The 25,921-nt window shown below is 46.0% G+C and overlaps 1 protein-coding gene across 1 annotated transcript; it reads left to right on the top strand.

Moving 5' to 3' along the window:
* Window positions 1-1,026: 1,026 nt before the first annotated feature.
* LOC140723392 (uncharacterized) lies at window positions 1,027-25,465 on the top strand. The gene is made up of 7 exons (XM_073037974.1): window positions 1,027-1,143; window positions 10,809-10,900; window positions 12,723-12,889; window positions 16,694-16,865; window positions 16,964-17,029; window positions 21,671-22,820; window positions 24,349-25,465. The coding sequence occupies exons 2-7, from the start codon at window positions 10,891-10,893 to the stop codon at window positions 25,463-25,465; spliced, it is 2,682 nt and encodes an 893-aa protein (XP_072894075.1). The 5' UTR covers window positions 1,027-1,143; window positions 10,809-10,890.
* The last annotated feature ends 456 nt before the right edge of the window (window positions 25,466-25,921 follow it).

The raw sequence follows: 25,921 nt of genomic DNA, 5'->3' as shown, positions 1-25,921 counted from the left end.
CCTCATCAAGGTCATTTATAAAAATCACGAATGGTAATGTCCTAGAACAGATCCCTGAGGCACTCCACGGGTCACCGGCCTCCATGTAGAATAAGACCCGTCTACAACCACTCTTTGCCTTCTGTTGGGCAAGCCAGTTCTTGGATCCCATGCCTCCTTACTTTCTCAATAAGCCTTGCAATTACAGATTGTAACACAATCATCTTCACCCAGAACAGAACACACTCGTGCTCCTGTGGAACCCACTGATTATGCCCCGGTTCTCACTGACATCCTGCCGTCACCCTGCACGGTCTTCACGAAATAAAATTTTCTGCCCTATTTCCATTTAAGCTCGTTTATTGCAACATCATAGAACTGTTGCCTACTCCCCTCGCTCTGAACATTGAGCCACCAGCAGGGGTATTTACAACTTTTTCAAACATTGGTTGAGATTCACATTTTTAAGAATTATATCTATTTATTTGTGATTTGTTTTTATGCTTTGACATCCTGATGAAACAGAGATCTGACACCCATCAGTCCTGTAATGTGTGAACATTTAAACACATTCTCCCTCCCACTCACCCGCTGTTCCTCTCCGGTGAACTGACGGTCATTTATAAAAATCACGAAGAGTAGGAGTCCCAGAACAGATCCCTGAAGCACACCACTGGTGACCGAATTAGTGTTTATGAACATAAAATGATTTAAATGAACCCTGCACAATTCCTATTTGTGCCTGCGTTCTCTGTCAGACCGGGTTGGGAATTCAACCCGTAACTCTTTGACCCGGGGGGGGGGGCATGGAGGAATTGGACGGGAAAAGTACGGAGGGAAAATTGAAAATGTTGCTGGTGTAAGTATGAAATAATGTGGGGGAAACGGCGGTCGGTCGGCAGGGGCGAGGAACTGTCACCGGGTCACGTGGGAGACCATCCACCGTCACGTGATCCCATTTTGCCGCAGAGCTGCAGCATTTGCAGTTTCGTTTCCGAGGCCCCGCCCACCGCCCTGATGACGCGAAATTCACATCGCGCATGCTCAGTCCCGGATTGCCTGTGTTGTTTCCAGTTCTTTGTTGAAGATTTCTGCGGTGGGATCGGGATCGAGAGCAGGTCCTCGCCCCCCGGGTCGAAGAGCTGGGAAAGGATTATCCTTTCGGTGAGTATTGAAGCCGATCCGGAGCGGAGAGGTCTGATGTTGGGCAGTGAGTCCCTTTAACTTTCCCGAACTCAAACAAGAGAAAATCTGCAGATGTTGGAAATGCGAGCAACGAGCACAAAATGCTGGAGGGACTCAGCAGACCGGGCAGAATCCAGGAAAAGAGTACAGTCTACATTAGCGGCCGAAACCCTTCGGCAGGACTGGAGAATAAAAGGTGGGGGTGGGGAGGGAGAGAGAAACACAAGGTGATCGGTGAAACCTGAAGGGGGAGGGGATGAACTTTCCCGAACTGACGGCCTCGCCTCGCTTCCTTCACAGAATCTGCCGGGGTCGGTCCGGGTTGTGAGACCTTCACACCGAACCGTCTGAGATGAGCCGCTGCTCAGTCCCTGTTGTTCTGGTCCTATTAGCAGGATGAAGTAAAACATGTTTCTATCTTGTTACTGACAGAGAATGGTATAATTTGTGTTCCGTGTGTTATCTGAATGTACTTGCCTGTGATGTTGCCACAAGTCAGTGTTTCTCTATCCCTGTACCTTCCCGTACTTGTCCACTTAGCAATAAATTCAACAGGACCTGAGAAATCTCAGTGAGATTTGATTAGTGATGATTATCTTGGCAGCTCGGTAGGTCGAATGTATGAGACAGTACACTGTTAAATGCAAAACCCTGAACAGTGTTGCTGATCAGAGGGATACGCTTCACTAAACTCAGAGAAATTTCTTTAACCAGAGTGTGGTGAATTTGTGGAATTAGCAGAGGCATCTGTGGAGGCCAGGTTTGGGGTATGTAAGACGGAGATTGATAGGTTGTTTTTGCATTCCCCCCTCCCCCCACTACTTTCAAATCTCTTACTATCTTTCCTTTCAGTTAGTCCTGACGAAGGGTCTCGGCCTGAAACGTCGACAGTGCTTCTCCTTCTAGATGCCGCCTGGCCTGCTGTGTTCTACCAACATTTTGTGTGTGTTGTTGTTTGAATTTCCAGCATCTGCAGATTTCCTCGTGTTTGATAGGTTGTTGATTGGTTACGGTGAGAAGGCCGGGGAGTGGGGCTCAGGAGTGAAAAAGGGTCAGGCATGATTGAATGCCGGAGCAGACTCGATGGGCCAAACGGCCTAATTAGGCTCGTATGTCTGAATCGGTTTATTGTCGGGGAGACCCACCCACGGTTACGTGATCCCGTTCTCCACTCTCACTTTGCCGCAGAGCTACTGCAGTGCGGTTTTTCCGAGACCCCACCCCCCGGGTCTGGTGACGTGAGAATCACATTGCGCATGCTCACCGTCTGCAGTGATTTTTAGCCCGCTGAGTTCATTCACCAGTTTGCGTCGATATTGATTTGCAGCAGCGGCATATTCTCTCTTGTTGGGGAAATCGGTTGTTGGCCAGTGAGTCCCGTTAACTTCCCGAACTGGTGGCTTTGCCTCGCTTCCTGGAAATCCTCCAAAGTTTGTTTACTTCAGACAAGCCGTTTCTGAGCCTGGTGATACGTGCTTAATGACCGTTGTATCTTCGCCCTAATTGGGGTGGGTGAGAAAGGAGAATGTCTCGGGTTGTGGGGATCTTCGATTTCACCGAGGGAGCGGGAAGTCCAGAAAGTGTTCATGTAGGGGAGACTGGTTTCTGTGATGAGCGGATCTGTGTCCGTAACTCTGCAGTTCCTTGCAGTCACGGGTAAAGCAGTGACCATACCAAGGCGTGAAGTATCCGGATGGGAAACTTTTTATGGTGCATTGATAACATTTGGTGAATGGCAAAGTTATGGTTTGTTCTAGCTTTGTCATTTCGAGATCTTTTACATAGTGGTATGGTGGCGAGCATTTGGTCCATAATGATAGACAAAGGAGCTCGTTAAACTCAACGGTTTTACTGTGATAAACATAAACATACTGGGCACCGTGACCCGGAGAGTGAACCCAACCAGTCTCGTACAGACAGGGGGAGGTGACCATCACACACCCCGGTTACAGTTAGTGTGACCCAAAAATACACAATCAGATAATTGTGTAGCCCGAGCTAAAATGTAACAATAAATGACTGGAATTTCCCATCATAAACCCACAAAAGCATTTTAACACAAGAACAATGAACAGTGCTAGTCAAAGGAATGCAGAGCCAAGCTGTCCACCACAATCACCGTGCCCCCTGGAGCAGCACAGTATGTATCTTTAATTCAGTATCTTGTATTGCTGGAGGACCATCAGTGATTGTCCTTGATCCCTTCTCCCACCTGGTTCCATCTGTTCATTCCCAGCTCATCTGGGTCGGCCTCTGTCCAGCCTGCATCCCATCACCTCAATGATATATATCAACCATCTTGTTCAACCTCTGTCCAGGCTGTATCCCACTCCCTCAATGATATATATCAACCATCTTGTTCAACCTCTGTCCAGTCTGTATCCCATCACCTCAATGATATATATCAACCATCTTGTTCCACCTCTGTCCAGTCTGTATCCCACCACCTCAATGATATATATCAACCATCTTGTCCAACCTCTGTCCAGCCTGTATCCCATCACCTCAATGATATATATCAACCACCTTGTTCAACCTCTGTCCAGTCTGTATCCCACCACCTCAATGATATATATCAACCATCTTGTTGAATCTCTGTCCAGGCTGTATCCCACTCCCTCAATGATATATATCAACCATCTTGTTGAATCTCTGTCCAGGCTGTATCCCACTCCCTCAATGATATATATCAACCATCTTGTTCAACCTCTGTCCAGTCTGTATCACACCACCTCAATGATATATATCAACCATCTTGTTCAATGTCTGTCCAGTCTGTATCCCACCACCTCAATGATATATATCAACCATCTTGTTGAATCTCTGTCCTGCCAGTATCCATATATATCAACCATCTTGTTCAACCTCTGTCCAGCCTGTATCCCACTACCTCAATGATATATATCAACCATCTTGTTCAGCCTGTCCAGTCTGTATCCCAATACCTCAATGATATATTTCAACCATCTTGTTCAACCTCTGTCCAGTCTGTATCCCACCACCTCAATGATATATATCAACCATCTTGTTCAACCTCTGTCCAGACTCTATACCGCCAACTCAATGATATGTATCAGCCATCTTGATAAACTTCCGCCCAGCCTGTATCCCATTGCTGCAATGATATATTTCAACAATCTCTCCTACAAACTTTGTCTTCATTGTGAAATTTTGTTTTGCATCTTTTCCAGAATTGTTTTTTTTTAATAGCTAGGGCTGCCAGAGGTTTAATTGAACACAGCATGTGGCAGGGTAAAATCAGCCATTTCAATCTTAGTTTCACCGTTACAAAATGGCTGCAGTGTTAATTGTCATCATAATGGAACTCATAGCATCTGATGTTAAGTTTGTTATTTCCTTTTTCGGTTATTTTTGGTGAGCCTCTTGTTTCCAGGGTAACAACCCACCAGGAAGAGTTGCAGATTTTTATCGCTCTGTGGTCACTGCCTCTCAACGAAAAGACCGCAGCCTCGGGCAAATGTAACAGAAAGATAGTGGGAGGAAAAGATGCTGTGTACATTGACTGTATGGGATGTATTACAACAGGGTGAGAATGAACTCAGATCTAACAGAGTGGTTGGGGTGGGATGGTATTTACAGTTTAGGGTGGCAATCAGTTACTATCTGTGCATTAAAATGAAGAGGGAGAAAATACTACAGCTGCAGGAAATTTAAAGTAAGGAGGAGAAAATACTGGAAACGCTCAGCAGATTGGCCACATCTTTGACAATCTCAGTTCTGGAACTGGGTCTTCCACCATTTGTCCTTTCAGAGATGTAATCTGATGTACTGGGTTCCCAGCATTTTCTACTTTATAGTTTTACATTTTGTTCCTGCTGCACTGCAGGAGACATGGCAGCCAGCTGTGCTGGGCAAGATCCCACACAGCAGGAAGATTTTGATCAACTGTGCTCGGTTTAGCAGCTGGAGTCAGGCTGAAGTGTATCCGCATCCTCTATACAGACCGGGAAACCAGCCTGAGCACTGGCCCCGGCAGAGGGTCATTAGGTTCCAGTTCCACCTTAGTCTGTGAATCGGAAATGGCAGGAACACCACGGCAAATTGCCGGCACCAAAGCGTCTTTGTATGGGTGATGATATTGGGCTGGTGACTCTGAGGATATGGAACTGGCTTATAAGGCAACAGGTGTCAATGAATTTCAAAGACATCTTGGTCAGTTTTGGAGAGGGGCTGAGGAATGGCAAATGGTTTTCTACTTGGACAAGTGAGAGATGGTGCATTTTGGACAGTCAAACTAGGTGGGGTGGGACTGGTATAGTGAAGGGGAGGGCACCGATTGTTGCGGAACAGAGCAACCTGGGAGTACAAGAGTACAGTCACTGAAAGTGGATGTGCAAATATAGAGGGTGAAGAAGAAGGCTTTAATCATGCTAGCCTTCATCAGACTGGGCATTGAGTTCTGGATTATGGGCATTATATTGTCGGTGTGGCTACACAGTATTATGTACAGTTGTGTTCAACCTACTGTAGAAAATATATTATCAAGCCGGAGAGGGCGCAGAAGAGATTGCTGAAGATGTTGCCTGGGCTAGAGGGCCGAGTCTAAGGAAGCGTTTGGCTAAGCTGGATCTTTAATCCAGAGGAGAATTAGGGTGACATTGTAGGAGTTCGTGAAATCAAGAAGGACTTTAGATATGTGGTTGGTCGTGGTTTTTACCCAGGATTCAAGATTCAGAATTGTTTGATGTCATTCCAGTAACAAGTGTAAAGGAGAACAAGATGTTAGAGACCACAATAATAAACCAAACACAATACATAAAGTATGATAGTTTAAAAACATTGATCGTACAGACAGAGGGAGGTGACCATCACACACCCCAGTTACAGTTAGTGTGACCCAAAAATACACAAGCAGATAATTGTGTAGCCCGAGCTAAAATGTAACAATAAATGACTGGAATTTCCCATCATAAACCCACAAAAACATTACACAAAAACAATGATCAGTGCTAGTCAAAGGAATACAGGTCCAGGCTGGAGGAGCAACACCTCATATACCGTCTGGGTAGTCTCCAGCCCCTTGGCATGAACATTGAATTCTCCAACTTCTGGTAATTCCCTCACTCTTCCTTCCCCCATCCCAGTTTCACTCTGCCTCCTCCTCCAGCTGCCTATCACCTCTCTCATGATTCCGCCGCCTTCTACTACCCAAAGTGATTTCCCCCTACACATTCCTCCTTCACCTTTCCTGGCTATCCCCTCCCTGCTTCCCCTCCCCCACCCCTTGATCTTTCCTCTTACTGGTTTTTCAGCTGGCACCTACCAGCCTCCTCCATCCCACCCTCCCCCCATGTTCTTTATAGGGCCCCTGTCCGCTCCCTCTTCTGTCCTGATGAACGGTCTCGGCCCAAAACATTGACTGCTCGTTTCCAAAGATATTTCAGCTTTTCAAGCTTCCCGGTGAGCAGTCTGGCTGAATTTCCCCAAGTATTGACTTGTTGGATCTTCTTGCTGTCCAATGAACTCTTAACACTTTCTTCCAGCATCCAAGTTTAAAGACATTGATTCTTCTATATTCAGCCTTACTAATAATCCAGCTCCCACAGCCGTACATCACAACTGGAAATACTATAGACTGGACTGTACTGTTCTTGGTAGACAACGCTATATCTCTGCATTTCAGTATTTTATCTAAATTCCCATTGCTGCCTTCCCCAGAAGTAAGCGCTGTTTAATATTGTGGCTGCATTTACCATCTATAGAAATCTTTGAATTGAAGAAGACAAAATCCGCCACTGCTTCCACTTCCTTTCCATTTATTACCACAGAGTTAACAGGATTGGCTAGTTTTCTTAATATTGAGCAGGAAGCCAGCTTTCCACTTCCTTCTTTCACTTTGATTAGAAGCTTCCTCAGATCCTCCTCACTTTCAGCGATTAGAATAGTATCACCTGCATATCTGAAGTTAATATTGTGTCTGGTAATTTTGACTGCAGCATTTTGAGTTCTCTGGACCAGCATTCCTCATGATGTGTTCAGCATATAGATTAAATAAGCAGGGTGACAGTACTCCTTTCCCAATCTTGAACCAGTTTGTTCTTCCGTGGTCAGTTCTAACTGTTGCTTCCTGATCTTTGTACAAGTTTCTCATAAGGCAGAGCAGATGTCCAAGTACCCCAATTTCTTTAAGGATTTGCCATAGTTTATTGTGGTCCACACTGTTGAAGGCTTTAGAGTCATCATTAAAACATAGATACATACTTTTCTGGAATTCTCTTGATTTCTCTATTGTCCAGCAATTTTGTGTCTGCTGCCTCTGTCTCTTCTAATATCAGCCTGTACATCCAGCTTTTCTCGTTCCATATATTGCTGGAGTCCTACTTGTGTGATCTGTAGTATTACCTTGCTACCATGTGAAATTGTTTGGTAATTTGACCATTCCTTTACATTTCCCTTCTTGGAGATTGGGATATAAACTGTTTTCTTTCCAGTCTAAAGGCCATTGTTAGGTTTACCAGATCTGCTGTCAAACTGCATGCAACACTTTTCCATCATCACCTTTAAAAGTTTTAAACAATCCAACTGGAATCCTGTCACATTCTGCAGCCTTATTATTGGCAATATTTTCTATCGTCCATTTGACTTCACTTTCCAGAATGCCCGGCTCGAGATCGACGAGGGAGTCAGTGCAGCTGTCTTCGCTGTTAAGATATTTCCTGTACAATTCTTCTGTGTATTCCTGCCATCTCTTTTTGATGTCTTTGCTTCTGTAATGGCCGCCCCTTCTTTGTCTTTTACTATACTTATTTTTGCATGAAATGTTCCTTTGGTTTCTCTAATCTTCTTGAATAGATCTCTTGTTTTTCAATTTGGTTGTTCTCTTCAGCTTCATTGCATCGCTCCTTTAAGTAAGTTTCCTTGTCTCTCCTTTCTATCTTAATGAATGTTGTGTTCATTTGGAGGTATTTGTTCCAGTTTCCATTGGCCTTCACTTCTCTTCTCTGTGCAGCTCCTGCAGAAATCCATTTTGCTTTCCTGGTCTTCTTTCTGTTTGCAATACTTTTGTTGGCTCCTCTTGTATAATGCTCCTTACTTCTATTGATAGCTCTTGTGGCTTCCTCTCCACCAGCTTTAATCCATCAATCTATTCTTCACCTCCACTTCATAGAGTGACATGCAAAAGTTTGGGCACCCCTGGTCAAAATTTCTGTTACTGTCAATAGTTAACTGAGTAGAAGATGAACTGATCTCCAAAAGTCATCAAGTTAAAGATGAAACATTCTTTTCAACATTTTAAGCAAGATTGGTGTATTATTTCTGTTTTGTACAATTTTAGAGTGAGAAAAGGAAAGGAGCACCAAGCAAACATTTGGGCATCCCAAGAGATTTGAGCTGACAGATAACTTTTACCAAGGTCTCAGCCCTTAATTAGCTTGTTAGGGCTATGGCTTGTTCACAGTCATCATTAAGTAAGACCAAGAGATGCAACTATCAAAGCTTTATAAATACCCTGACTCCTCAAACCTTGTCCCAACAATCAGCAGCCATGGGTTCCTCTAAGCGGCTGCCTAGCACTCTGAAAATCAAAATAAAGCAGGAGAAGGCTGTAGGAATATAGCAAAGTGTTTTCTGGTAGCTATTTCCTCAGTTCGTGATATAATTAAGAAATGGCAGATAACAGGAACAGTGGAGGTCAAGTTGAGGTCTGGAAGACAAAAAAAACTTTCTGAGAGAACTGCTCATAGGATTTCTAGAAAAGCAAATGTAAAACACTGTTTTACTGCCGAAGATGTTCAGGAAGATTTAGCAGACTCTGGAGTGATGGTGCACTGTTCTACTGTGCAGTGACACCTGCACAAATATGACTTTCATGGAAGAGTCATCAGAAGAAAACCTTTCCTGCATCCTGACCATAAAATTCAGCATCAGAGGTTTGCAAAGGAAAATCTAAACAAGCCTGATACATTTTGGAAACAAGTCCTGTGCGCTGATGAAGTTAAAATAGAACTTCTTGACTGCAATGAGCAAAGGTATGTTTGGAGAAAAACAGGTGCAGAATTCCATGAATAGAACACCTCTCCAACTGTTAAGCACGGGGGTGGATCAATCATGCTTTGGGCTTGTGTTGCAGCCACTGGCACGGGGAACATTTCACTGGTAGAGGGAAAAACGAATTCAATTAAATACCAGCAAATTCTGGAAGCAAACATCACACCATCTGTAAAAATGCTGAAGATGAAAAGAGGATGTCTTCTACAACAGGATAATGATCCTAAACATTCCTGAAAATCCACAATGGTCTACCTCAAGAGGCACAAGCTGAAGATTTTGCCATGGCCCTCACAGTCCCCTGACCTAAACATCATCCAAAATCTGTTGATAGACTTCAAAAGAACAGTGCATGCAAGGCAGCCCAAGAATCTCACAGAACTAGAAGCCTTTTGCAAGGAAGAATGCGGGAAGATACCCCAAACAAGAATTGAAAGACTCTTAGCTGGCTACAGAAAGCGTTTACAAGCTGTAATACTTGCCAAAGGGGGTGTTACTAAGTTCTGACCATGCAGGGTGCCCAAACTTGTGCTTCGGGCCCTATTTCTTTTTTGTTATTTTGAAACTGTATAACGATGGAAATAAAAAAATTATCTTGCTTAAAATATTAAAGAAATGTGTCATCTTTAACTTTATGCCTTTTGGAAATCAGGTCATCTTTTACTCGTTTAGATATTCACAGTAACAGAAATTTTGACCAGGGGTGCCCAAACGTATGCATGCCACTGTATTCCTGAGTGATGCTGTCAACATGAAACTTTGCTTGGTTTTCCTGGTGCACTTCAGTTTCATTCAGAATATTGCCACAAGTAGCTCCTGGTCTGAGATTGTCAGAGACAAGAGGGATTGATGAGTTTAAGTGCACACTTCGCTCAGTGCGGTGACAAGTGGTGGTGAAGAGGTGTTTACTACACTGTCCTTTAACAGTCAGGGCACTGAGTGCAGGAGTTGCGATATGATTTAATTTATTTTTTATGGAGATACAGCAAGCTACACTGCCCATTGAGTCTCCCAGTTTGATCCTAGTCTTGTCACAGGGCAATTTGCAATGACCAACTAACCACCCTACCGGTGCTTCTTGGGACTGGGGGTGGGGGGGGGGTGTGCGGGTGGCAGCTGGATCACCTGGAGGAAAGCCGGTGAGAGCCTGCAAACTCTTACTGAGAGCAGCGGGAATTGCAACCCGGTCGTTTGAACTGTAAAGAGTTGTGTTAACCACTATGGTGCCATTGGTGAGTTGTTGGTGAGACTGTCTTTGCAGTGCAAAGTATCGTTCTAGCCGCTATATGTTTGAAAATGCATGGTTAAAGTGGAAAGAGTGGAGAGATTTGCGAGTAGGTTGTCAGGGCCAGAGGCTTCAGTTCTGGGGAGAGGATGGCCACTTTATGTCTTTACTCCCTGGAATGTAGGAGTTTGAGCAGCGACCTTACAGAAGTATTTTAAATGTGAAAGGCAGAGTAACGGACTCATACTTTTTTATTAGTAGAACACAGCAGGCTAGGCAGCATCTATAGCATCCCTATAGATGCTGCCTAGCCTGCTGTGTTCTACCAGCATTTTGTGTGTTGTTGTTTGAATTTCCAGCATCTGCAGATTTCCTCATGTTTGCATACTTTTTTATTGGTGTGATGCAGATAATCGCCAGCAGGTGGTGCTTTCTTCCACCCGGACGGCAGACAAGAAGAGGAAAATTAACCAACGTCAGTCAGAGTCAAAATGGACACAGGTATGTTCACTGGGCTCTTTCTCATTAAAACTGTTGTCATGGTACACTTGTAGTCAAATCATCAGTAGTTCAGAGGAATAAACTTGGGAGCTAAAGGGACACAGCAAAACTGCCATCATTGATCCTACTGGTAAAGCAACCTTGAACAATGGAACAATTCACCCAGTCCAGCGCAGGGACATAACAAGGGGAATGGTCGAATCACACCGCTCACCGTGCAAATCTTCACCTGAGTGAAAGGAGAGGAAGCTCCTGAAAGTACAGTGGGTATGGGTGAAACTCAGACAGGAATACAACAGCGGGCAATGTAACAGTCCAGGGAACAGACAGAGTTTCCATCAGTATTTGGTACGCCCTGATGTGGGAAATGCCTCCTACAGCCAGTGAGAGAAACAGATAGTGTTTTCGCTTTTGGAAGGGCAGTGTGAATTCTCCCCGGATTTCCAGGTTGTTGCTCAATGGAGGTGAGGGGAGTTTCCCGGTGTTTTGTTTTCCATGGCAGAGTTAAGGAACGGTCTATTGTGGGAGAACGGGCTGGGTGTGGGAGACAGTGAACACGAGAAATTTTACACAGGGAATTTGGCGGGGCTACCGAGGCAATGAATGTCCTTGGAAAATAAGGTTAAAATAAAACAAGAGGGTAAGTAGAGAGGGCAACGCACAAAATGGTGGAGGAGCTCAGCAGGTCAGGCAGCATCTATAGAGGGAAATCAACAATCGACGATGCGGGTTGAGGAATCTTCAGCGGAAGCTTTGTACATTGATTTCAATGTTGTCTTGGTCACATAAAATAGAGTCAGGACAGGAGGATCACTCTTCTGGGTGAAGGTCTGTGACCAGTAGTCTCTGCAAGGATCACTGGCTCGTTATGTGTCGTGTGTATGTAAATAACTTAATAATAGACTATGTATTACTCAAAATAATTATACACACACACACACACACACACACACACACATAGAATCACATAGGTGGAGTGATTCGTCGATTTACAGAGTCGGCGGAGTTGTGTAAGTTTGGGACTGTTGTCAAAATGTTCAGCATCCAATTAGAAATATGAATAGAGAGTCACCAAGTACAGTTAATTCGGGCAAATGTGAGGAGTTGCACCTTGGGAGGTCAAGTTCGTGAGCAATGTGTGCAGTGAATGCTGGGACTGTTAGGAAGGCTGATGTACGGACGGGCCCTATGATGGATGTGCATAGCTCCATGAAAGTGGCAACACAATTGGTAGCATGCTAACGACAAGCTGATGTGTGAGTCTGTATTTTTAAAGTTGTGCTGTAACTGGATGAATGCTGGTTAAGAGACAATCTCAGCTTTGTGCACAAATCTGGTAACCACATCACAATAATGATGCGGAGGCTCGGGCGAGGGTGCAGACGAGTTTCACCATGATTACAGAATATTGGCTTCCGGGAGAGGTCGATCAAGCTTGGATTGCTTTATCTGGAGTGACGGAGACTGAGGCCTCAATCTCAGAGAATTCATACATTTATCAGGGGCATAGCAAAGTTTGATAGTCTGTGACTCGGTGCAAATATCAGCACTGGAATTAATAGGTTTAAGATTAGAGAGTAAAGTTTAAAGGGGATTTAGGATGCATGTTTCCCACAGAGAGTGATTGGTGTCTGGAATGAGCTGCCGAGGGATGGACTGGAAACAGATACTCAGCAGCATCTGAGAAGTGTTTGAACTCATGAGTAGGCCGGGAACGGAGGGATATTCACCATGTTCCTGAAGATGGGATTGGTTTAAATTGGCATTGTGTCTGCATCCGCATGGTACACTCTACTATTTTATGTTCTCTGACCAACTACAGATCTGAACTCCGCAATCTCTGCCTTCCTGTCAAATTGTGATGATCACCAACTGTTCCGGTTGACGAGATTCTACATGGAGCGACTGGAGCAGGCGATTGAGGAGGGTGTGGAGGGAGTCAGCTTCATGTTAACACATGGTCATCATTTCAATGACCGGGAGTATCACGTAAGTGGAAGAACATAGACTGACGGTAGATTCTACTGAATCAATCACAGACCAACAGAACCGGTGTACCGGTACCTCTGGGCTATGAAAATCCTGTAATGCTTGTGGTCAACATCATGAAAAGAGTTTTCGTTTGCAGAAACTGTGAACTTTTATTAACCAATACAAGCCTCTGTCCATATTTCTGAACACATTCACTTTTAGACAGGGTAGGATACAGACAATGATTAAGAGGTGAATTTAGTGATGTGACTCTTGCCGGACATTGCAAGTGGACAGGGAACCACTTTACACCACTCAGTCTGACATCTCATCATGTTCCCAATGCTCGACCTTAATGGCCATTCATCAGACTCTCTTGATTACCCCTGGGTTTCCCACAAGTTAAATATATAGTGACTTAATTCTCAGCTCATTTCCGGAGTCTACCATCAACCCCATCATCAACTGAACAGGCAGTACTGAATAATGTCTCTCTTTTCAAGTACTGACCGGCTTGCATTTGATCAAATATTGCAACATGCCTCACAGTTCAGTTACCTTCTATTCCTGTGACTGTTCCATTTGGAGTTTGGAATTACCACAGCATATACTGTTAACACTGGGACCTGCAAAATAATACAATTGAAAATAGTCCAAGCATCTGCAGCTAACACGGAATTACCAAGAACCGTCTTTCTAATTTCTAATGTGTTACTGGGACACATTCACCTATTGCTTACCAGACTGAATTTTAGTGAAGATCCACGCATTATCCCTAACCCTAACATTCCACACAAGACAGCTAACAATTTTAATTCAAACTTCCTTCTCTGCATTACTACCATTTGACTTTGGTCTGTCGCACATGCACAAAAGTCCTGCAATTGCTGTCTGCTCCTTACTGCCAGTTCCCAGCTGTAGGCTGACACTGGACCCTCATGGAGCCTGGCAGTTAATTGTGTACCTGCTGCGATTCACCAGAGTTTATCCCCGTGACCCTGTCATAGTTTGACTTGGCCACAGTCATCGAACTCTACAGTACAGCAACAGGCTCTTCGGCCCATTAACTCCACACTGACCTATTATAAGCCTAGTCGCATTGATCTGCACACCGACTAGAGATATCTATACCCCTCCCACTCACGTACTTACCCGAATTGTTTTTAAATGGTTCAAATCCAATGCACATATACCACTAACAGTGGCAGCTCGATCCACACTCTCACCAGCCTCTGAATGAAGATGTTCTCCTTCAAGTTGTCAAAGGCCTTGCTGAAGTCCATGTAGACAACATCCACTCACTTGCCTTCATTACTCGCTTGGTAACGTCCTCGAGAAACCATAAGATTGGTCAGACAGGATATGCCAGGTACAAATCAGTGTTGATAATCCCTAAAGAATTCTTGCCTATCCAAATGCTCATATCCAGTCCCTCAGAATACCTGCCAATAACTTTACCACTGCTGCTGTTAGGCTCAACAACCTGTAATTTCTTGGCTTATTCTTACAGCCTTTTCAAACAGCAGAACAATATTAGCTATTCTCCAATACTTCCCCATCGGACTTTTTAAATTTCTATACCAGATCCGAACTGTTCCTCTGCACACACCTCTGTCGCTTGCCCTGTCTTGCCCAGAATGTGCTCTCTCCAGTTGTGACCTGAATATATTGGTTACAGAAACTTCCCTGGACACATTTGACCTGCACTATCCCATCCAGCCCTTTAACTCGGTGTGTCAGTCACTAAATGGAAAGTTAATTGTCTACCATCAGAATCTTGTGTTTCTTGTTTCTGTGATCTCCCTGCGTATTTGTTGCTCTAAATCCCGTTGACTATTGGGTGCTCTATAATATAATCTCACTAACGTGGTCATCCCTTTCTTGTTCCGTAGTTTCACCTATGTAGTCTCATTGGACCAGCGATCCAGTTTGTCCTGTCTGAGCAATCCAGTGACATTTTCTCTGACTAGTTATGCCACCCCTCCATCTGTTATCCCTCCCGCTCTATCGAACCGTGACTAACACAACGGAACCCTGGAATGCTGAGCTGCCAGTCCTGCACCTCCTCCAACAAAATCACATTAATGCTGTAACTCAAAGTGCTGATCCACGCGCTAGGCTGATCTGTCTTTCCTACAGTACTCCTTTCATTGAAATAATACACATTTTGGAAAAAAAAGTTTCACGATACTCATCCTTTAGTTTCCTGACTTTGTATGTCGGCTTAACAACATCTTTCCCATATAGCCACTTCACTATCCACTCTTGTTCTTTTTTGCCCCCTTTAATTCAACACCTCCTCCTCCCCATGCAGCGCTAACAACTCTTCCTGCAAGGGTATCAATCCGCCTCCAGTGCAAAACGATCACGTGTGACCAAGTCCCAGCTTCCTTGGAAGAGAGCCCTAACATCCAAACATCTGAAGCTTCGGTCATGCACCATCTCATCAGCCACACGTTAAACTGTATTATCGTCCTATTTCAGGCCTCACTAGCACATGTGTTACATACCAGTCACAATAGATTATACAGTGAGTTGGGTTTTACTGTTAAAACCACTCTCTTTATTAATAACAAATTATAGTAACTTAAGCAAATTAAACATAAGTTAACTGTGTGTTGGTTCTCTCTCTCCCCCCCCCTCCCACTCCCCATGGGTTTAAGTCTGCAGCAGGTCGCTGCAACTTGTGACTGACGTCATAGTCCCGACTCACTCAGGTGCTCTTAAAGTAAAACTCACAGTATGAGCCCGCTTCTCTCGTAACCCGTGGTAAGGGTAGCAATCCTGAGAACACAACCCTGGAGATCCTGCGCTTCAGCTTATCATCTAACTCCATGAACTCACTTTGCAGGACCTCGTCACACTTCCTACTCTTGTCATTGGTACCAGCGTGGACCACGACCACCGGCTGCTCACCGTGTCCTTAAGAAAGCTTCAGAGTCGACGCGAGGTATCACTGGCCGTGACAACACACCATCCAGAAATATTGTTCTCGTCAAAAGAACCTCCTGTCTGTTCTAACCATTGAATTCCCCTGTTAGTGCAGTTCACTCTTCTCACTCCTTCTGAGTCACAAAACCAAACTCATTGCCAGAGGCATAATCGCCATGGCTTTCCTCTGCTAGGTCATACCCCGCAACTGTAAGCCGCATACTTGTTATAGAGGGGTTTCCTGCAGTGGCTGTCTATATCCCCTTCCTTCACATTCCCCTCCCCTCCCGCTGACGGTGACTTAGTTACCTGTGTCCTGTGCCTTGGGTATAGTTCCCTCCCTGTAAAGCCTGTCAGTCAACCTCTCAGCCTCATGAATTATCCTGGGTTCATCCAGCTCCAGCTCCAATTCCTGAGCACAGTCTGTAAGAAGCTGCAGCTGGATGCAATTCCTGAAGGTCAGGGACACTGCAGGTCTCCCTGCCTTGCCACACCCCGTATGAAGAGCATTCCACTATCCTGCCTGGTATTCTCACTGTTCTAACCATTAAAATGACGGGAAAATACTATCTAAAATCTACCCAAGCCTCCGCCTCTCCTCACTGAAACCTCTCTGACACAAAGCCTCAACTCCCCACTCTATCTCTGACTCACTCACGCTAGGGTGTGCTCTGCTTAAAACTTGCCAAGTGGATGATTCCCTGCAATCTCTGGCATTCAGAAGGTAATGACTGACCTTACTCACTTCTTTTAAAATCTTTCTCCCGCTATGAACACTTCAATGTCTCTTAGTGATCTGTGGCGAGCAGAATGTGCTGGGTCAGTCCATGCTCAGGGTAGATTTGTGCCCATCCCTCCGCTCCTCAATATATTCCCCATTGTTCATTACAGAGAGTGACTGAGCTCGCGGAGAAGGGAAACCGAGCGGGCGCTTCCAAACTCCTCCTGGATCTGGTGATGGAGAAGGGCTCTGGGGCTGGGAGGATGATGTGGGAATCCTTTGTGAAACTACATCACCATTTACCGAAGCTGAGCAGAATATTGAATGAAATACGGGAACGTGGTACGGTGAACAATACACTGTGTGTTACAGATGTCAATGCTGATGAATTTACAGTATTACACGGAACAGACTTAATGCAGGTTAATCTGTTTGAACAGGTGACGGCCAGATCGCCTACATGGACACTGAGCGGGGTTTATCTGAAGTGCCCATGCATCTGAAAGGTAAACGATGGAACAGAAATGTCAATGTTTTTATTTCACTCTGAGAGTCTGAATACTTGTCTTTGGCCGACTGTTTAGAGACTGTCAGAGTCTGGGAGACAGGTTCTTGTTGCTGTGGTTGCAGGACAGGTAACCAAATGCATTTGTCACAACACCTGGCACCTTTTGGCGTCTCAGGCTGTGCATCCAGAGGCCTCGATGAGACTTATGAACAGACATACCCGTCAATCCGAGATGAAACCTCGATGTTTCCCTTCCCCTAGAACCGAATATCTGGAGATTTGACAAAAGTGATGCCAAACCATTCCAATTGGAACATCCAACTCCAGCAAAGGAAATCTCACACCTCCGATCCAAAGTGGAGCCGAGATTTGTTGTTATTCCTCGATAAGACCACAAGACATAGGAGCAACATTCGGCCATTCAGCCCATCGGGTCTGGTCTGCCATTCCATCATTGCTGATCCCTGATCTCACTCAGCCCCAAACACCTGCCATCTCGCCATATCCTTTGATGCCCTAACCGAATAGGATCTTCCGCCTCAAATATACCCATGGACTTGGCCTCCATGGCAATCTCTGACAGAGCATTCCAGAGATTCACTACTCTCTAGCTTAAAAAAAGGTCTTCCTTACCTGTTCTAAAGGATCACCCTCAATTATGTGGCTGTGCCCTCTAGTTCTGGATACCGCCACCACAGAAAACATTCTATACACATCCACCCTACCTGAGTCTTTCAACATTCAGTTTGTTTCAAAGAGATCCCCCCGCATTCTTCTATATTCCAGTGAGTACAGCCCAAAGTTGTCAAAGTGCCCCGCTTATGGTAACCCCTTCATTCCTGGAATCGTCCTCGTGAATCGCCTCTGGAGTCTCTCCAATTATAACACATCTGTTCTGCGATATGGGTCCCAAGACTGTTGACAATACTCCAGGAGCGGCCTGACTAGTGTCTTATAATTGCTCAGCATTATCTCCTTGCTTTCATATTCGATTCCCCTTGAAATAAGTGCCAACATTGCAGCTGCCTTCTTTAGAACAGACTCGACCTGTAAATTAACCATCTGGGAAACTTGCTGGATGAATCCTAAGTTCCTCTGCACCTCTGATGTTTGGACCTTCCTCCCATTTAGATAATGCTCTACACTATTGTTCATTTCATCAATATGCATTATCATACATTTCCCAACCCTGTATTCAATCTGCCACTTTTTTTCCTATTCTTCCAATTTGTCTACATTTTCTGCTTCCTCAGTGCTACCTACCCCTCCACCTATCTTTGTATCGTCTGCAATATATGCCACAAAGCCACAAATTCCATTATTTAAATCATGGCAAACAATGTGAGAAGTAGCGGACCCAATACTGACCCTCAGGAAAACTTCTAGTCACAGACAGCCAACCAGAAAAAAGACCCCTTTTATTCCCACTCGCTCCCTGCTGCCTGACGGCCATTCCGCAATATCATTCCTGTAACACCGTATGGCTTTATCTTGTTCAGCAGTCTCATATGTGGCACCTTACCAAATGGCTTCTGAAAATCCAAGTCAATCGCATCCACTGACTCCTTTGTCCACCCTGCTTGTCACTTCCTCGAAGAACAGATTTGTCAGGCATAATTTCCCTTTACAGAAGCTATGCTAACTTTGACTTATTTTGTCATTAGTCTCCAGGTATCTCGAAAACTCAACCTTAATAAGAAACTCCAACACCTTCCCAACCACTGAGATTTGGCCAACTGGACTACAATTTCCCTTCTTATGCCTTCCTCCCTTCTGAAAGAGTGGAGTGACATTTGCAATCCTCCAGTGATTCTTGAAAGATCATGACCAATGCACCTGCATCTCTCAGGCAACCTTTCTCAAGACTCTGGGATGGAGTCATTCTGGCCCAGGTGACTTATTTACCTGTAACCCCTGGGTCGCCTCAGGCATCACTCAAACTCATTCTACAACAGTGTCCGGACACATCAGCATTAACAATTCACGAACCTCAGTCACCTCCACATTTGCCTCTAAGAACTCCATTTTCACTGACCAACAACCGTCGTCTTTATAATCACCGGCGCTGGTACCCTAAATGTCCAGTGCCATCAATGTCGTCAAGGGTAAAGGCTTCCAAAAACGGTTATAAAACAAACTGTACAGCAACTTAACCGGTGCCCCGGTGCCGAGGATGGCTTTAACTTGACTTCCATCCATCCGTAACAACACCTGAGTGCATGGTCCCTCTAAGCCTTCAGGAATAGGGTCTGTTCCTTGCGGGAGTTCCTTGGTACATTGCTGGGAATGTGCTCCCCCAGAGACCCCAAGCCATTCCCCCACTGGGCCTCCTCTAAGTTTCCCAACACCTCTCGAATCAACGGAACAACTGATCCCCTTGACAGATCCCCCTGGCTCCGCAAGCAATTTATCTGCCTTCCTAACCAAAAGGGATACCCTAAAAACTTCCCACCAATCTCCTGCCACGATATGATAAGCCCCCCAGCTGCGGCATTTGACTTCCAGTCGAACCACACGCATTTTCCCACACTTTCCCAGAACTGGCACCTGTCACTTCGAGATAATTGCGCCCGACAGTTCTAACAATGCTACCAGCCCACCTACTCAAACTTTCAACCAATCCCGGTCGCTTTCCATCAGCCAAGCACTGCCACTCACCCAACAACTGAGAGGTCTGCTCTGCCCCTTTAGGGCTGGACATTATTCCAACAACCGGGCGGAGCCCACCACTGCTGAAACATTCCAACCAGACCTTCCTTGCTCTCTTAACAGCATGGACAGCCCATGGCCCCACCACCTTTTCGTCAGCGCTAGTCGGAACTCGAACAATGACCTCCGGGCTACCAACAGCAGCCACCCCACCCAACACACATGCAGAGATAACCGGCAATCGCACACCCACAAAGGCACACCAGCTCTTCGCCGCAGACATAATTTAAAGAGGGCGATCACACAGATTCCACAGTAATCAATCCCGGACCAGCACCCCACAATGTAACCCCTGGGTCGCCTCAGGCATCGCTCAGCTCGTTTTCGTCTGGGGGAGCAGCCTTCGGCCCCGCCAAACTGGGTAATCAGCTGGTGTGGATGCTGTGTGATGTCCCCGCCTCGCCCAAAAAACAGACAGTACACCTTATGCGATTAAATGAGTACAATTTATAAAGATTACTATAACTAAGCGATTACTAACGATACAGTATATATGAAGAAGAAAAAAAAAGAAAAGGCGCCAAACTTATCAAAGTCCAAACCACTTCGTGCACAACCGTTGGAGCTCAATTACTGGTCTTCTGGCATTTGATCCCCTCCGAACTCCTCAACCCGCCTCCTGGGACCACCCACGGTGGCCGACCAGACGCTCCACACTCCTCTATCTCTGTCTCCTCTCCTCACCGAAAACCTTGGGCCGGGGACCCCCGCTCGGGGTCCGTTCCGTCGCCCAGCTTCCAGCATCCCGTCCTCTCTCTCTCACTCCATCGCGCCGACTCCCCAAAATCCCCGCCAACAATCAGTTTACAGTCCCAAACAAGCTTCCAGCACTTATCATAACAAAGACGCCAGCATTCCTACTTTTCACAAAGGCGCCAGAATTCCTACTTTTAACAAAACAAAGACGCCATTTTGATTACATACACAGTAACAAAGAAAAAGAAGAAACCCCCTTTACACTTAAGACATTTCAGTATGCCTAACACTTTTTGTTTTGTAATAGCAATGGCACTCACTCCTACTGCCCGTCACGCGCGGACCACTGCACACCGCTAGCATCTTCCACAGTGAAGACATATGCGAAGAACCAATTGCGTTTATCTATGTCCCCTATTACTATCTCACCAACATCATTTTCCAGTTGTCCAATATCAACTGTCACCTCCCTTTTACTCTTTATATTACTGGAAAAAGTGTTTATGATCCTGCTTTATACTATTGTCTGGGCTGCCCTCATATTTCATCGTTTCCCTCTTATAGCTTGTTTTGTTGTCTTGTGATGGATTTTAAAAGTTTTCCATTCATCCAATTTTCCACTCACTTTTGCTAACTTATATGCCCCCTCCTTGGCTTTTATGCCATCCTTAACGTCTTTTGTCAACCATGGTTGCCTGCACCTGCCATTTGAGAACTTGTTCCTCTGTAGGCCACATCTACACTGCGCCTTGTGAACTATTCCCAGAAACTTCAGTCATCTCTGCTCTGCCGTCATTCCCACTGGTCTCCCTATGTTCTGTTTTCCAGACATCCTCCTTTTCTTTTCCCTATGTCATTGGTAACAATATGTGTCACGATTTCTGACTGCGCACCCTCCCTTTTCAGGATATTGTGAATGTGGTGCGGGTGTATTGCCTGTGTTCACGTACCAGATCAGAGAATAAGAAACACTGGGGAATCTGCAAACTATGAATAGAGGGGAGAGCTGTGCCATCATCCATTTTTAGACACTCTGTCTCTGAGCTCTTAATTTCACCCAAACAATGTCTTTAACAAGTTGTTTTTTATTAGCAGAAATACGTGAGCGTTCCGTGTTCATCAGATCTGGCATTGACAACCAATTTCTGTCCATCCTGTCCATTCTTGGGTACTGAAATACTGAGTTCTGAGTTGAGACATCTAACAGTTTGTCTACTGTCTGTTCCCATGGAAGATGTTCAACAGAAACACAGGGAGACTCTGCGGGCACAAACTGCAACACTGAGAGTGAACACGATCCTGATGAGGGAGAAGGTGAAGGTTTTCCAACTGGTTGATCGATACGCTGAGCTCACAGTCATTTATCCTGTTCGAGATCGGACACTGGTGGAACACGAGCTGCTAGTAAGAGGCAGAGACCACGAGGAGTGGAGAGAGAACCATCTCCATGCAAAGCTGGAAAAAATCCAGATTGCTCATCTGTTTCATAATAGTTACTCACATAGTTTTTGGGACAAAATGAAAAGATTCTTCGCACAATCCAAATCTGGGAGTTCGGCAGCAGTGGCCGGAGTCCCAGGAATTGGCAAAACAACAATGGTACAAAAGATTGTTTATGACTGGGCCACAGGGAAAATATACCAACAGTTCCAGTTTGTCTTCAGTTTCAAATTCCGAGATTTAAACTCCATTAACTGTAGAATAAACCTGAAGGAACTGATTCTGGATCAGTATCCTTACTTTGGGAATATTCTGAGAGAGGTCTGGAAGAACCCAGAGGGATTGCTGTTTATATTCGATGGTTTGGATGAATTCAAACACAGAATCGATTTTGCTGATAGTCGGAGAGATACAGAACCCAAGCACCAGTGCCCAGATCCCGAGTGGTGGTGTGAAGTGTCTGACATTGTGTACAGTTTAATCCAGGGCAAGCTTCTCCCAGGGTGTTCAGTGCTGGTGACCACCCGTCCTACTGCGTTACATTTATTGGAAAAGGCAAAGATCGGTGTCTGGGCTGAAATCCTGGGATTTTCTGGTGAGAAACGGAAGGAGTATTTCATCAGGTATTTTGAAGATCAGACGGTGGCAGCAGCTGTTTTCAAACACGTGAAGGAGAACGAGATCCTGTACACCATGAGCTACAACCCCTCCTACTGCTGGATCCTCGCTCTGGCACTGGGCCCCTTCTTCACACAAAGAGTCAGGGACCCGCAGCGAGTTCCCAAGACCATCACCCAACTGTACTCCTACTATATTTACAACATCCTGAAAAACCACGGCCGTGAGATTGAGAACCCCCGTGATGTGTTACTCAGTGTTGGTCAGATGGCCTTCAGAGGAGTGTCCGAGAAGAGAATTGTGTTTACAGATGGAGATTTGATCAAGTTCAGTCTGCAGCCTTCCCAGTTCCTGTCCGGGTTCCTGATGGAGCTTTTGGAGAGAGAAGATTCTGCCCGGAGCGTGGTGTACACATTCCCACACCTCACCGTCCAAGAGTTTGTAGCTGCTGTTGGGGTTAATTTGTGTCGGGGTTAATTTGTGTCGGGGTTAATTAGTGTTGGGGTTAATTCGAGACTGCCATTACAGGTCAGGAGTGGCTCACGTAACACACATAATGTTAGGAGGCTGGAATGCGAGGGAGGGGGAGCGAAACTGGGGACCCCGCTACATCGAAACTACTAGTGTCACGCGATTCAGTAAACAAAAGAAACAGGTAACTCGTGAGCATATGGCTGCAGGCCAATAAGATGGACACAAGTGCCCGATATTACCTAATATGTAACGGGGGGTTGTGCTGGGGGAAAAAGGGGTATAAATAAGAGCAGATTGTAAGGGGAAGTCAGAACGCCTTCTCCAGCGACTCCGTCGATTCGCTGTACCAGTTACGAATTCTGCAATAAAGCCACGTTTTGTAATATTCCGGTGTAAGTTGTCTCTCTTCCTAAACGAACACAGGGCAGAATTTCAAGCCCAACATTTGGTGACCCCGACGTGGGGAGGGAGAGACAACACAGGCTGGCGGGTCCGACGGCAGACAACTTGCGGCCGCAAGCTCGACTAAGGTCAGGAAGTGCCTGTTATATCAAAGACTTCCACTAGGTAGTTAAATCACTGAGTTAGATCTTGTCTGCTGACGGATCCTCACCAACCCCAAATTACCCTGGGAGAGATCATTCCCGGTGCAGAATCGTGACTGGTAAGTACTAATTCTTAATCTGTTTTTAGGAAGATTCTCCGCCCGTGGAAAAGTCTTCTGAGTGAGGGTACCCGCCGCCCACGATGGGCATAAAAGTCTCAGGAGTGAGGAGAATTAAGTTGCGGACACCGTAGTACACAGGGATAATGACGGCGCCTACCTTAGACTGGTTGTTAAGAGGAGAAATCTCCCACGCGAAGGTCAGGTTTTGAAAGGCGACCGTCCCACATTTGATCCTCTCTGTGTACTAGGGAGCCATGGAGCACTTCAATTTCGAGTTACCAAAACTCAGACATTGGTGTGTTGAGTAACAGAGTATATGAGAGTTTTTAGAAATATGGTAAAATTGATAACTGTGCGAGTTCAATAAACTAACAGTGAGCAGCCGCAGGGGTCGGACACCATCAAGGTAGGAGTGGAAGTGTTCCTCCGAGGCCCGGGGAAGCTCACCTGGAACGGAAAACGGTGGCATGGTCCATACCCTGTCGCCGAGGTCTCCAACAGGGCATTAAAAGGTAAGAAGTGAGGAGGAGAAAGTGTTCCGTGGTACACCTTAGTGCACGGGGATTTTGACTGCGCCTACCTTAGACCGGTTGTTAAGAGGAGAAATCTCCCACGCGAAGGTCAGGTTTTGAAAGGCGACTGTCCCACATTTTGATCCTCTCTGTGCACTGGGGAGCCATGGAACACTTCAACTTTAAGTTACCAAAACTCAGACACCTGCGTGTTGAACAACCTGGTGTCCCGTGGTGGCGACTGAGCCTAAACCACGGCACTAATCTTACATCGCAGCTATTGTTTGATAATGCCATTATGGACCCCAACAATGTACTTAAGGTACTAGACCAGGCACCCCATCAGAAAGACCACCTTCTAAGTGAGGTTCGACGCACCCTTGTAGACCCCGTTCACATGGCTAAAATTTTGGATAACCTGGCAGTGAATCCCCGAGCATTTGCCAGAACAGTGATAAAATTAGGTAATCCGCCCCCTGCCTGGGAGGGAATAAAGCAGGCCCCGCCACACAAATGGAAGACGGAGCTCACAATGAGTCTGACCCCAAAGTGGGAGTCACGGGATTGGCCTGAGAAGGGATCAATGCAATCAAACTTTCCGCGTGGCATTGGACCTTTAACAACCGTGCCCCTATCGGGCACCGCCCATCCGGCAAGTACAACCGCGGAACTGGGGTTTGTGGCAGTCCATCTCACGTATCCCCCTGATTCAGACTTCACCCAAAAGGAGTCCGCGACTGTGGCCCCCGCCACTGTCGCTGCAAATAGACCACGCACTGGAGAGGTGCTCCAGAGCGTCAGGCACTCGATCTCCCATAACAATACAGTAAAGGAAGGTGAAAAGAAATTACACATGTTAGAAAAAAGCCTTCAGGCGTGGAGAGACAAAGGATGGTTCCCAGCCGATGACCAACCATTTCTGATCCTCTCCTTGCTGGCTGAATTTCAACTTCGTGTCCTCAATGATATGGAAAACAGACGAGGGGAGGCAAAACGAAAGTTTTTTGGGAAATCCAAGTCCGTAGCCAAATTAGAGGATGAGGATGTATATCTCAAGGAATTCCTGTCCCGGTTCCAGGCGCATGCGGACAAACCGCCGGGGAACTCCGTGCTCCCGCGCCCCACACCAAGGGAGTCAGCCACGTGTCCAGACCCCGAGACTGACCCCGCAGACCCAGAGTGGATCATAGACCACCAGCCTCTTTACCCACCATTTCCCTCCGGATGGTCTAACGCCGCTCATGCCCCGCATCACAATATCCCAGTAACGGCCCCTCCACCATATGCAGAGCCCCCCAGCCACCCAAAGCAGATCTAGCACCATCAGTCCCGTCAGCCCCACAGGAGAATGTCCAAGCTCCTATGATGGAAATAAAAGGTGATATTATTGACGTAGAGGACCCCATCCGAGAACATATGCTCACCCTGCTAACGCAGCACAGCCAGCAACTAAACGAACTCACTGCCCTGACAGAGGAGGAGGCGAGGGCACACAAAGCCCATGCCGCCCTCCCGAAGGTAGGGGAGGACTGGCCGGACTGGTGCCTGCCCTCCGAACCTCCCCACTCAGTCATTCCAGCATGCCGCCCTCACGATTCTAGGTGGCAGGAGAGACCCTGAGCTGCGGCGACAGACCGAGCCTCCTGAGGAGGACTCGGTAGTAATCACAGGGTCTGGACTGCGAGCCACACTGGTAAAAGGCAGCCCGTCCATAGGTCAGGCTAACGAACCCGACCCCTTGGAGGACGGGGATAGCACGCCGGGGGATGGTGTC

Source organism: Hemitrygon akajei, unplaced genomic scaffold (genome assembly GCF_048418815.1).
Source record: "Hemitrygon akajei unplaced genomic scaffold, sHemAka1.3 Scf000111, whole genome shotgun sequence".
NCBI classification, from domain to species: domain Eukaryota; kingdom Metazoa; phylum Chordata; class Chondrichthyes; order Myliobatiformes; family Dasyatidae; genus Hemitrygon; species Hemitrygon akajei.
This window is presented reverse-complemented; position numbering and strand designations above follow the sequence as displayed.